This window comes from Podarcis tiliguerta (genome assembly GCF_965153285.1).
Source record: "Podarcis tiliguerta genome assembly, chromosome: 7".
NCBI classification, from domain to species: Eukaryota; Metazoa; Chordata; class Lepidosauria; order Squamata; family Lacertidae; genus Podarcis; species Podarcis tiliguerta.
Genome location: NC_139540.1, coordinates 68,945,762 through 68,959,507, shown reverse-complemented (window position 1 = coordinate 68,959,507; position 13,746 = coordinate 68,945,762). Strand labels below are relative to the sequence as shown.

The 13,746-nt window shown below is 43.2% G+C and overlaps 1 protein-coding gene across 2 annotated transcripts in view; it reads right to left on the bottom strand.

The window, feature by feature from the left end:
- The window catches only part of LOC310681523 (cadherin-9-like), a 137,906-nt gene that overhangs the window by 16,057 nt on the left and 108,103 nt on the right, over nucleotides 1–13,746 (bottom strand). For both annotated transcript variants that reach the window (XM_083449426.1, XM_083449425.1), the window contains exons 6-9: nucleotides 8,021–8,208; nucleotides 3,594–3,847; nucleotides 2,566–2,702; nucleotides 749–870 (exon numbers count right to left, since the gene is read on the bottom strand). In XM_083449426.1, the coding sequence (XP_083305552.1) occupies nucleotides 749–870; nucleotides 2,566–2,702; nucleotides 3,594–3,847; nucleotides 8,021–8,208 (701 nt within the window). The remainder of the gene's footprint in view (nucleotides 1–748; nucleotides 871–2,565; nucleotides 2,703–3,593; nucleotides 3,848–8,020; nucleotides 8,209–13,746) is intronic.

The window sequence follows — 13,746 nt, the reverse complement described above, 5'->3', positions numbered from 1 at the left end:
GTTGGGTGGTAGGGGGTTCTATGGCACAAGCTGAATCCTCCTTCCATTGAGCACTGGTGGGCGGTAAGGAAATTTTACAATCCAGAAAGATGCATTAGTGGGCGGTAGGTATAAAAAGGTTGACTACCCCTGCCTTAGACACATATCAGTTTAGAGCAGTAGTTCCCAATTGGTGGTCTGCGGACCCCAGGGAGTCCATGGCACCATTCACATTATAATTATTATTTCTTATAATACATAACAAAAACGACCATAGAGATATCAAAATTTTGAAAAGTAGGGGATCCATGGTTTGGCCCTTGAAAAACAGGCAGTCTGCAGTGCTTAGCTAATTGGGAACCACTGGTTTATAGAATGGAACAATTGATTCAGTAACTTTTTTCCCACAGTCGTAAGATGTTGTTATGTCTATTATTATTATTATTATTATTATTAGTAGTAGTAGTAGTAGTAGCAGTAGTAGTAATTATATCCCACTCTTCCTCTCAAAGGAGCACACGTATTCAATTATTATCGTAATTTTACATACTGCCTTTTATCAAATAGTCAGTGTGGCCAGCTATAAAAGAGATGAAATCAAAATGCTTAGACAAACAAATGTGTGAATTAGGGGGATTCAAAAATATGACCCTTTCCCCCATCTCTACCAATCAAGCATGGGTCAGACTGCCACTATGGATTGATCGAAGTGCAGAAAGTGTTGAGATTTCATCTACAAGTTTGTTGGTAACAGTAAATATGCATTTACCTGTCCCGCTTTTGCATTTTCACAAACAAAAGTTTCATAATACTTGGCAAATTCTGGTGCGTGGTCATTTATATCTAAAATCCGGATGAAAATGGGAGCCTGGGTACTTTGCTTGGGGTTGCCTGTAACAGAAACAATAGCCACAATCTTATATCATAATTCCCACTATTTCTGATGTTGCAGTGTGAGTGCTGATCCTTATGTAGCAAAAACTACCCACCTTGCCAGAGGGAGGAAACAGCATATCTGGCAGAACCCCAAGGTTTGCAGAAGTACATAATTTATATTTTTAAAAAGCCATCCCAAGTTTTCCCAAAATCCTGGAGGGGCGGGTCAAGGAACAAAGGGTGTATGTGTACATTCATATGCAGAGCAGGGGAATGGAATTGAAGTCCAACAAGGCTGTTACCTTGTTGTTGTTTTATCTTTCATCTTGTTATTTATTAAGGTTGTTACCTGAATCTCAGCTAGAGATGAGGACACAAGCACAGCCCATCCCTACTCTCTCTCCAGCAAGTTGTTGAGCTGCCAGCCCACCAGAGCTTTCCTAACCTGCCCCCTTTACTTTCACTGCACTACTACTACGTTCAAAGCTCTGCCTTCTCAGGGACTGGGTAGTCTCCTGCCTGGAGGCCCAAGGTGTACCTTCACAGATCAGAAGACTTTCCCACTTGGGGAAGTCCCCATTCCCAAGAAAGGAGATATATGAAGTCACCAAGGTTTTGCGCATTATATCTGAAAACAGAGCAAAGCTGGTGTTTGGGGTTCCAACCTTCCCCTGTATCTTCCAGAGACTTTATTTTTCAGAAGGAAAAAAGTTCATTGCTGAAACTCTTGGGCTGTTACCAGTTGTGGGTGGCTTGGTGGGGAGTCACTGTTCATATGACCTCTGGTCATTCATGTGACTGCTGCATACTGAGAATCAGAGGGGGTGGGTAAGGCAGAAAGGAGGTCGATGCAGTGCAAACACATTTGTGAGAATACCAAATTGGCTCTGTCAATGTATTAGCACCACACGAACCTCATTACTCTTTCTCTACCTCCCACAGCCAGAATAGAACCGAGAGAGTGAGAGTGAGAGAGAGTGTTGAGCAGATCTAAGAGACATGACAACATACACATATTTTGCTACCAGTTTGGCAATAGATCTATTAGTCCCCTCAAGAAAGATACCCAAAAGGGCCTCTAAATATTGACTGGGGAACCATCTCATAAGAGGCTATATTAGTTGTTGTTATTGAACCCCCTGATAAAAACTACAGTAATACACAAGAGACCATTTCAACCCCTGGGTGGTTCTATAAACAGCACATTCTCATTTACGATTTACAATGTAACCCTATGCATGTCTACTCAGAAATAAGTCCCACTGGGTTCAGTAGGGCTTACACCCAGAGACGTGTACATAGAATTGCAGTCTAAGTGTTAAACTGTAACAATACGTTTCGAATGGCTCTGTAAAAATTTTAAACGACATATATTGTTACAGTACTATATGTGACACGTGGGGATTGTCTAACAAAACATTTACACTACCCCCAAAACTTTTAGCTATATGAAGTAATTGCCCCACCTGCTACTCTCCCCACACCTCCTCACATGTCAACTAAATCTTCTCCAGAGGTTTGGAGGGAAACCCAGAGCAGATTTAGGGTGGTGTGGAAGTTACATTGTGCAGCTAAAAGTCATTGCACTATCATAGCTATTTAGTTGGATACTGCCCAGAATATATTGTTGCAGCACTGGGTGTGATATTGTGCAGATAAATATATATGGAAACACTTAAAACCATGCAACAGGATGCACCTGCCACTTACTGATTTCAGTTGCTATGACAGTGAGATTGTGCCATGGGGCCGCTTCCCGGTCAAGTGTCTTTGAGACAAATATGGACCCATTTCCTGAGTGGATGTTGAATATTCTGTCCAAATCAGTGTGCCGATCCAAAGTATATCTGTCAAATTACAACACAGGCTGCCTCTTGGTCTTCTAGTCATACTGTGATTTTAATTATTTTTTTGAACATTTAACAGAGGTTTAAAATAGTGCACTTTATAACCAGTATATAAGTACACACACACACACACACACACACAAAATCTAACTGCTGTGCTACCCAAAATACGTTACTAAATATTTTTACATCAAAATGGAGTTGAACCTTACAGTAAAAGATGGGAAGAAACCAGAATCCAAACATCCAAACAACTGAATGTCAGATGTAAAAGCCCTGTAATATTATAACTGAAATAGATGAATCTATGAACTGAACATATCATTTAAAATATAAACACAATGTGAAGAACCAAGATTCTTACTAAGTTATGCATCAAATAATGAAATTCACAACTCTGTAACAACAAAACAGCTATGTGAATTTCCACTGAAGTAAACATAACTATTCAAAAAGAAGTGATATATGGACCAGTCTAGAAAAATGGTAGGAAGTCACATGTTTTACTGCGGAAGATTTTGGCCTTATAAGTTGCCTCGATAAGAGACTACTTTTGAGCTACCTTCATCCAATTTATTTATATGCTACTTTTCCAAATAATGCTCAAAGCGGCCCGCAAGAACCATACATAATCCATTCTGACCTCCTTAGTGTAACACATAATAATAAAATGCTAATGACATTAATAGCAATAATTATAGTAATGTGGACCTATATTTCTTGAAATTAGTAAGCACTTCAATAATATCTTCAAATCACCAGATTTCAACAATGGCTGTTAAGCAAGATTTAAGGTTTTATGCCTCCCTTTTTTCTTTTTCTTTTGTTAGAGAAATGCAAGGTTATTGCACACTTGATGCCTATTTGCACTGCTTGTGGAAGTTGACTTACTTTATTATGTTCCTTGCTGCATCCGGATCCTGAGCTATCACTTGCCCAATGATACTACCTTCCCTGGCATCTTCATCTACTTCTAGTAAATTAGAAGGTATGCTAAACACTGGCGGTTCGTCGATATCTTCCACATAAATTTTGACCAAGGCTGAGTCCTTAAATGGTCCCAGGTAGAAAAATCGCGGGTCAGGATGAACGTTGGTTGCCTCCACTTTCAGGGCATATAGATTCTTCTTTTCGAAATCTAATTGCTTGCAGTCAAAGATGGGGTGGGGGAGAAGAAATGGAAAAGAATGTCACATAGAAAAACAACTACATTTCAGAAGGATAATGAAGTAGAATTAGTACTGTTGGAAACCACTTGATATAAATATTTTTGCTAACTCCGAAATTTCTATCTGTCCTATGCCCAGTCATACTACTAAGTGGTAGAGCACCTGTTTTGCATGCACAAGGTCCCAGGTTCAAGACCTTGCATCTTCAGGTTAGACTGGAAATGTGAAGAGTCGCTGCCAATCAGGGCAGATAATACAGATCTACATGGGCTCAATGGTCTGACTTGCTATAAGGCAGATTACTATGTTCTTATCTATCATCCACCAAGACAGTTTCCCAACTGTTCTATTCCATCACAACAAAATGATGGGGGTCGACGACATGGTAATATGTTCTTAGTGGTCTTTGCTCAATTTCTGACAGTGTTTTGTGGGGGAAAGACGATAAACGAGGCAGTATCTTGCCACATTTTTACTCTTAGTAAATTTTATTATATTACTTTAATGTGCTTAGGTAAAGGGTAAAGGGACCCCTGGCCTTTAGGTCCAGTCATGGCCAACTCTGGGGTTGTGGCGCTCATCTTGCTTTATTGGCCAAGGGAGCCGGTGTACAGCTTCCGGGCAATGTGGCCAGCATGATTAAGCCACTTCTGGCAAACCAGAGCAGCACACGGAAATGCCATTTACCTTCCCGCCGGAGCGGTACCTATTTATCTACTTGCACTTTGACGTGCTTTCGAACTGCTAGGTTGGCAGGAGTTAACGTGCTTAGATAATTTTTAAAGGCAGTGGGGGAAAAGCATAGAGCTAGCTACTAATACAATGTCCCACTTTTCAAAATGGTGCACCTACTCCTGCCTCCTCTAATTATATCCTCACAATGAATTTGTGAGACAAGTTAGGCTGACAGATTTGGATTGGCCTAAGGTCACCCAGTGAGCTTGTAAGACCTACGTGAGACATCCCATTTCCTGGTACAGTGATACCTTGGTTGTCATACGGCTTGGCTCCCAAACAAATCGGCTCCCAAACACCACAAACCTTGAAGTGAGTGTTCTGGTTTGTGAACGTTTTTTGGAAGCCGAACATCTGACACAGCTTCCATGGCTTCCGATTGAATGCAGGAAGCTCCTGAAGCCAATAGGAAGCAGCGCCTTGGTTTTCGAACGGTTCTGGGAGTCGAATGGACTCCCGGAATGGATTAAGTTTGACAACAAAGGTACTACTGTACTAGTATGTTTGACTCATTTAGTTTTAGTTCCTGCTTTCCACAATAACAGATACACCATTTACCACTGTGAAGATACTTCCATAGTTTAAATTTTGTGAAAGGGAACTCTCACCAGGCAACTTTCCATCTCCTCTTGGCCTGCGTTGCAGTTGCTGGCTGCACCTTGTCCCAGCTTTTGAAGCAGAGAGGTGAATAATATCCCGTTTTCAGACTTTTCTTATAACCCGAACATGTTAGACAATGCATGAACCAAGTTTTCAATGTCATCTTGGGGAAGTACACTCACAATTTTTTATTCATCCATTCAGCATGAATTTGTGAGAGCGAAGTATCATTATGTATTTGTTATACCAATCTTCAAAACCTATGCACCAGACTCATACAAAATTCCGGTATTTATTTCAGAGTACATTCCATTGAAATCAATGAAACTTACTTACCCAAGTGAATGGGCTTAGGGATTGCAGCCTTAATTGCTGCAATAATGATCTCTGAAATAATAATGGCTCTGATAAAGGCCCCTCGTCAACTTAATTTTGCCTACTGTGGCATTTTTTAAGTTTTGTTTGGGGTGGGTGTGTTGGTTCTTATATATCCATCAATACAAATCACTGTTTCATCTCTCTGAGATCTGCCAAAACACACTGCATGTTGCATGCACCATTAGCTGCAATCCACAAAATCAATGACTAATTGCTGTTGACTCAAAATTACACCCATTCTAAACATAGTCCTGTAACAATCAGTAGACTATATATATATATGAGCCAGAAATTGTTCTCATTTAGGATAAATCTTGGCACCTTCAGGATGCTCATTTTTAACTAAAGCTGAACTCAGCAAAGAGAGAAAAAACGTTCATCAGGGGAAGATCAGGAAAGAAAAGAGGATGTTTAGCTTTGCCCAGATCTCCTCCTATTCACCCACTTAACCCAGAAAATGCCACTGACAATCCCCCATAATAATATTACAAAGGGAATATGGAGTTTTGAATGGCGCATTCATTGACATTTAGTTTGGGCCTTGGAATTACAGTGTAAAACTATGTGATGTTGTACTGACAAAGTAAACCTAAACCCAGAAAGGCAACTGGAATTTTAGTAAAACTGTTCCTGCTTTGCTGTCACTTAGACTTGTGAATTTAATTGGGTGACTGTTACTATGGCTCTTACATTCCTTGGGAGATGATGGTGAATTGGCAGAGGTGAAGGAGCAGTGCAAGCTACTCTCCACACAACCTCCAATGTGAACTGGGCCTGCCCTGTGAGCACTTGGATTAGGCAGACCATGCTCCATCTCACATGAGCTCCTCTAGGCTTTCCAGTTTGATGGATTTGGCTTGTGTGAAGGGCACAGTTCAAGCAGGGTCCATCTGTATAGTAGAGAGAATTGATCCACCAAGTTACTGCAGTGCTGCTCTGGATCAATATATGAACCAGTGAAGAGTTATAGTAGTCTATGGGTAACCTGTGTTTTGGGGTTATTACTCTCTTGTAATCTCATAGGGTTGAATTTGATGAAGCTTTCCCATTAGGGTAAGGACTTCTGCCTGTGAAATAGGACTTCATCTCCCTCTTCTCTCCACCCGCCCAACCCCCAATCAGCTCTGGAGGGTGGGGGTGTGTGGAAATCCTAGAACAATCTTGGGGGGGGGGTGCAGGTGTGCACAGGGGGAGGTGAGAGAGGAAGTCTCATTGCACATGTGGGATTCCTTGTGCTAATGGGATAACTTGATTGGACACACATATCCCATTGTTTTCCCAACAAAAGTTATGCTGCCCCCCCCCAATAAATCTGGGCTACGCCCATGGTAGGGCATGTGGTCCCCACTACAGCAGAAAGCTGTCCAAATATTCTAACTTGCATGCACTTTAACTCCTGCCTAGCTGCGAGCTATAACACATACTGTAGTTTAGAGGCACATACCACACTGTTGAAAATAAATAATATGTCTATCCCACAACCTTCTTGCACTTTGGGGAGACAGGGTATAGATTTGCTCTGGCACACAAATTATTATTATTTTCTCTCACTCTTTTAAGATAACCTGTGAGTAGAAGGCATCTGTACACTAGCCAATGGGAGGTCAAAAGAGGCCTGAAAGCAGATGCCCTGGGCCAGCAGTTCCTTACAGGAATTTGCCCACAGAATTTCTTGACCTACAGGTGTTTGAGTGGAGAAAACAGCCAACAGGCATGCAGGAAAGGCACAGGTATGAGGCATCCCCCCAAAAGCTTGAGACGGTTAAGATCCCATCAAAATATTTATTAATAAGGTGAGAGGAAGCCTTAGAACCCAATTATTGCTGACACAATTTCAATTTGTGCCCATCTCCTTTAAAGGAAAGCAGTAGCTATAAGGCCACATTAAATTTATGTGTGTTCACATTTTATATATATATATATAGCTGTTTGACAGAGTCCAGGCAGCAGGGAAGGCCTCATTAGCAGACCAAAGGCTGCCCATGGAATGTGCTCATTAGAGGCTGGAATTCCTCAGACCTCTATCTTCAGGACCAGATTTCATAGTTTGGCTGTCTCCATTCACTGCAAACCAAACGGCAAGAGTTCACCTGGTGGGCTGCTTTGTGAAGCTAACCACCCTCCCTTACCCTGACATATCCATCCTTCAGAAGTTGTCATGCAGGGATGTCTGAATGCATCTGACAGGCCTGAGCTCCCAAGGATATCTCTATAGGTGAACTGACATACTCAAAACAAAACAAAAAAACCCCCACACCACAAGTTCTGAAGTTTAACGGTTACCTGGCAATGAAAAGAAGAAGAACAGACATAATATGCTAGCTTCTCTGCAGCTGACCTCACAGGGAACCTTCTCCTCCCTCCTGTCTGGGAGAAAACACACACCCTAAGACCTGGAGTGCTAAGTCCAATAAAAGAGAAGGAGGAAAAATAAACCTTTTTGACAGTTATAATCCCTTCCTGTGTGTCCTTGTCAGTGATGATATCAAAGACGTCCGATCCATCGCCGGGAGCTATGCTGTACTCAATCTCAGCGTTTTCACCCATATCGGGGTCATTGGCTTTTATCCTGCCAAGTGAAGTTCCGAGTGGTGCAGACTCCAGGGAGCTGAACTGATATGTGCCTGGGAAATAAAACAACAACGCAAGAAACTTGTGAGAGAGAGTGTGCGCACATTCATAGGTGTTTCATCTGCATACATAATTTTAAAATGCCATGAGAAGAAACAGAGAAGGCTCCTCAGTGGCCTGGTGAGTTGAGGAAAGCACCACAAGGCAAGAGTTAATCTGAACACAGTGGAAAGGAGTACCTGTCAGAGACAAGGGTGGTTTTTTTCTTGTGGAGGGAAAATATTGTACTGCTTCAAAAGCCTCTTACTGCTACTTTTCTTGCAAATGTTTAGAAATTCAAATGCAAATAGGAACCCTGCAGTGGTTACAGCATTAACTGTCTAGTGCCATTAATGATCTCCACCCCCTATTTTGAAAATTAAATCTAAAAGCAAGAGTGGCTTCTTAAGTTTATATAGCCTCAGAAACTGAAATGGAACTGCCACTGGATTTTGCCTGAAGCAAAATCTGAGGTGGTTTTGGATGGCTCTGTTCAGGCAACACATTAGAAAGAGAAGTCCTCTCTTTCTAATGTAAATAAGCCCAAATTTCTCAGTAAGGTTTGTCACCTTTCTGCTCAAGGATCGGGTAAAGTCAGGTAACATTCAGCTGATCTGTGTGGATATTACACAGTTCAAAGTAAGATCAGCTTTCCAAGCAAGCAGTGGGAAATTCAGTGTGCGGGCTCTAATTAGAAACCTGAGCATACCAGTTTGCTCACTTTTAACGTTTGTTGCCTTCAGAGTTGTAGGGGAAATCTGAGTACATCTGGAAAACTTGCCTAGATCAAATAATCCTTTGTAAAGGTCCACGTTGTCACTCAGTACTTCTGAGAAAAGCTGAGTGCTCACATACAAAGTGAAGGATGCACAACATCGCAGCAGCCCCACATTTCTTATAGCGCAATCCAAACCTTCTGTCCCCAGTGGGTGGGGTTTTGCCACTGCTAATGCATCTTTACAACTCATGATAGAACAATTGTTTGCAAGCTGGCACAGCGATTGGGCTCTCTGCCATCACATGACATCGGTGTGCTCAGCTTGGGATCCAATGGATCCCAGGCCAGCTCAGCCTCGCCCTGCCTCCAGAAGGCCTGATTTCAAGGCCTCCTGCTGTTTTCTGGAGTGGGACTCCCACTGAACACATTGCCACCTACCTGTTTGATAGGCAGTAGGGGAATGCTGTACTGAGGCTTGTGTCACTCTGTTGGTAGTGGCTAGCAGATGGCTGGTTTAGCTGGGAGGGGGGAGACAGCACCCAGGGCTGTCTTAAGCATATGTGGTGCCAGGGTGCAAAGATCTGCCCCCCCCCCCCAGTTGCCCATTCCCAGGCGTGCAGGGGGGCAGAATAGGCCGGTCACCTCAGTGTCTTCCTGGCTCAGTCAGCCCCCAACCCTCAGCACAAAGCCTCCCGCAGCAGAAGAGCCCACCAAGGTGCTCCGACCGACCGAAGGGCGGGCTCTTCCCCAGACTCTCAGACCCCGGATTTGCAGCCCGGTGCCCCTGAGAGCCCGGCACCTGGGTGCCCCACACCGCTGGCATCTATGGGTAAGACGGCCCTGACAGCACCTCTGTCCAAGCCACACAGCCCAAGCCTGGCATTGCTCTGCCAGGCTGACATTCTGTGCCCACATATATGGGACCACGTTCCATTGGATACTATTGGACATGCTCCTGAATAAGCATGCATAGGCTTCACTGTTAAGGGAATGTTTGTTCCTGTATGAACTTCCTTGTATGATTAGGTCATTAGATTTGGCCCTGCTTTGGGTTCTACAGATTTTTGTGCCCATAAGGCACTTAAAAGAATCAGTATTTTCAGTATTTGTCTCTTTCCCGTGGAACTCCCTGCCTAAGGAAATCTACCAATGTAACTTATCTCTGCATTAAGAAGCTGAACCAGGGTGGGAAGATTTCTGTTTCTTAAAGTCTCGAGTTAGTTGACAATGAATATTTTTGTGCTCCTGTTTATTTTTGCTGTAGTTGATTGGTGATTTGAATTGCATATGGTAATTGGATATTTTAGCTGTTTTAATAATTGAATGGTTTAGAAAGCCTAATTTTATTTTCTAGGAACTATGCTGGAGATGTTCTTTGAACTGAAAGGTGAGCTAAAAATTAAGCGAATGAATATATCATGTCTACTTTGATCAAAAGGCATGGAAACAAAGGGGCAATTTCTCTTTCTATTTTGAGTTCTCTTTTTCAATCCAATCTCAGAACTGAGGAGATGCGTCATGTTTCTGACACTGGGAATAAATCAGTCCTGGATGCTACATAGCAATCAGCCGGTTATGCAGGAGTTCAGATGCATGCACAGGGGTCTATAAGGCCAGGGTTTTCCTCATTTTCTTTCATGTTCAGGAGATTGTTTTAGCATATACAGTCATACCTCGGGTTGAATGTGCTTCGGGATGAGCGCGTTCGAGTTGTGCTCTGTGGCAACCAGGCAGTAACGGAGCACGTTACTTCCGGGTTTCGCTGCTTGCGCATGCGTAGACGCTCAAAATGACATCATGCGCATGCGCAGAAGCGGCGACACGCATGTGCGCAGACATGCCATCGCTGGTTACGTTTGCTTCAAGATGTGAACAGGGCTCCGGAACGGATCCCGTTCGCATCTAGAGGTATCACTGTAATATAGAAGGCCTACAATGCAGACAAATAAGCATTCCCCTTCATAGAAGAAAGTGAGAAGCTTCTACACATGTGGACATTGAAGTTTGTAGCTCAGTGTTACAGCAGATGCTTTGTTGATCACCAGGGCCGTCTTAAGCATATCCAGTGCTGTGGTGCAAAGATCCCTCCGGCGCCCCCTCCCCGTTTCCCAGAGTTGTTGACCTTTTTTAAGGGGGGGAACCCCCAAGTTGTTGACCTGTTCTAGGAAAGGCTGCCGGGGTCTCATCCAGGCAGGGACGTTGCCGCAGCAGAGAGGTGCACTCACTCAGCCAGTCTCTCCGTCCTTGCTTGGGGAGGAAGGGGGGAGAGAGAGTGCGACTGGGAGGTGATCGAGCAGGGGAAGGAAATGCGGTTCGTGTGAAGGAGTGCAGAGGTGGTGGGGGAAGCTCTGCGCAAGGCGGTGGAGAAGCAGGGGAAGGTGGGAGGGGCGTTGGGAGCAGCAGTTGCAGTGTGTAGCCTTGAGCGCAGGGATCTTTCAAGGTAGAGTGGATGGGGGGAGCGGTGGTAGAGTCATGTTTATTATATGCAGAGCTTGGGATGCAAGCACACACCACACAACCGAGGGGGTGGTGTGTCTCAGAGCCAGTTGAGAAAGCTCTGGACTGCAGGAAAGCATCCGGAGCCTTCCCACCTCCGATGGGTGCTGGAGGCACGCAGGCACCAAGCTCCCGCTCTGCCTCAATTACCTCCCCGCTGTCCCCTTCCCGGACTCTCCGCCTGGTGCTCTCTACTACTTGGCGCCCTGGTTAGCCACACCACTACACCCAATGGTAAAGACGTCCCTGTTGATCACAACCAACACAATCACCTGTTTCAGAGAAGCTACTGAAAGTGGGATTTGCTGTTTGCAGCCCATCTCAGAGTGCTAGGCTCCTGCTTCATACTAGCTCTGACTGCAGAGATGTTCCTGAACACTGTCATACAGGGCAGAGCCATGGAAATAAATGCACGGCCGGGTTTAGGTTTGATGAGGCCCTAAACTACTGAAGGTAATGGGGCCCTTTATATGTCCAGCTGTCCTTTGTCAACCACACTGACTGTTTTTTGTGTTGAATATATGCTATATGGTAATTTATGGACCTAATAGGTATCTAAAGCACATAACAAAATATGTATTTTATCAAAGTAATTGTTGAACTGAAATACAATTAAGAAGAAGTATGCAACCAGTCCATGCAGAATGTAGGCACCCTATATATAGAAATGAGCAAACCAATGGTATTTTAGGGAGCAGGCTGGCAGGCGGGGGCCGTTACTTACATCATAGGGGCCTACACAACACAAAACACTGTTGCTCTTTGTAGGTTTTATTTTATTTGTTTTTTATCTTATATTTTGGAAATGTACATCCAGTTTTTTTCCCTTTAATTTTTTTGGGGCCCCCCCAAGAGAGTGGGGCCCTAGGCTATAACTTGTTTAGCTTATACGTAAATCTGGCACTGTTTACATGAGTACTTGAGGTCTGAAGTACTCTGTGACCTGTCTGTGGGCCACAGTCCTGAGAGAAAGGCTATGAAGGAAGACATTGGAATGTCACCAACAAAGCATTGGTTGTTCTTTTCTTTTCGGAACAAACTATGTTGATGAAGTCAAGATCACTTTGTGCGGATCAAAGTGAGAGACCAAACGATGTGGAACATGCTAGTTCATTGTGCCTGTCAGAGTGTCTATTTCTTAGTGCTCCATCATATAAAACCCCAAACTTCCCTCTATGTGCAAAAGGAGAACATGAAGGAGAGGGCTTGACTAACTCCTGATGATGTTCTAGTTTTCTTTGGGTTTGTGTGTTTATAACTGGGAATATTTATAAGGTTCTTTTTATATTAAAATACATATTTTAAAATATACTGTGTCCATGTGCAGTCTGAAGTTATGAGGTTTACAGAGTGGTAGTCATGGTAGCATGTTGCAGCAGATACAAGAAAGCGTGTTGTGGCACTATATTTATTACAGTATATTTATTTTTTCATAAGCTTTCCTGGAACACATTAATTGGTTCTTTTGTGTAGAGACTGGGCTATTTGTCCTATGCAGAATGCTGAAAGCCACTGCTGGGAGATAAAATATATCACTCTGGAAGATGAACAGGTGAATGAACAACTGATGGTGTGACTGGCACAATACACAATTAGATAGTGTAATAGTGTTGCCAGAGTAGAAAGAGGGACAGATTTGGCATCTGGGTTTACTGCAGGGTCTGGCCCCAGATCTCTGTTACGTGGCCTGTAGTTGCTGATGAGTGGTTGCTTTGGGGTAGCTGTCTGGGGCTTTCTGTAAGTACAGACCTACCACCCAAGGCCTGTGAAATTGAGGTATCTATTGACTGATGATAGCCTATAGATCACTGATTATGTTTGAGTGGTTTCAGCTGGGAACTATAAATAATGACAAGTGGATTTCTGTCATTTTCTCTTCAAGGTTTGTCCTGTAGTAGTACCATTCTGGCTTGGTTGATGTCCCACATCAATGGATGAGGGAGGTGCTGTGGTTTGATGAATGCCTGATGTAACTTTTTTCTATCTTGTGAGTGTGATGAATCTGAGCTGATGCAATTATAACATAGAGATTGGGTGTAAACGATAGATTTTGTAGTGCATGTTCTGGATGCACTTTGGAATCATGTAAGTAGGTGTAGCAGACATTTGGTTTCCTATGTATAGTGATGCTTATGCTGTACGTCCATTGTATAATTTTACAGTAGTTTCAAGAAAGTGAACCTGCTGTCTGAATAGGTCAAGGCTCAAGTTGATGGCAGGTTGAAGGTTAGAACAGGGTAGAACTGCTCAAACTGTCTTTGTTGATAAGTCCAGATGATAAAGATGTCATAAATGTGGCAACTGAAAACTGGCTAAAATGTTTTAAATGGTTCAATTT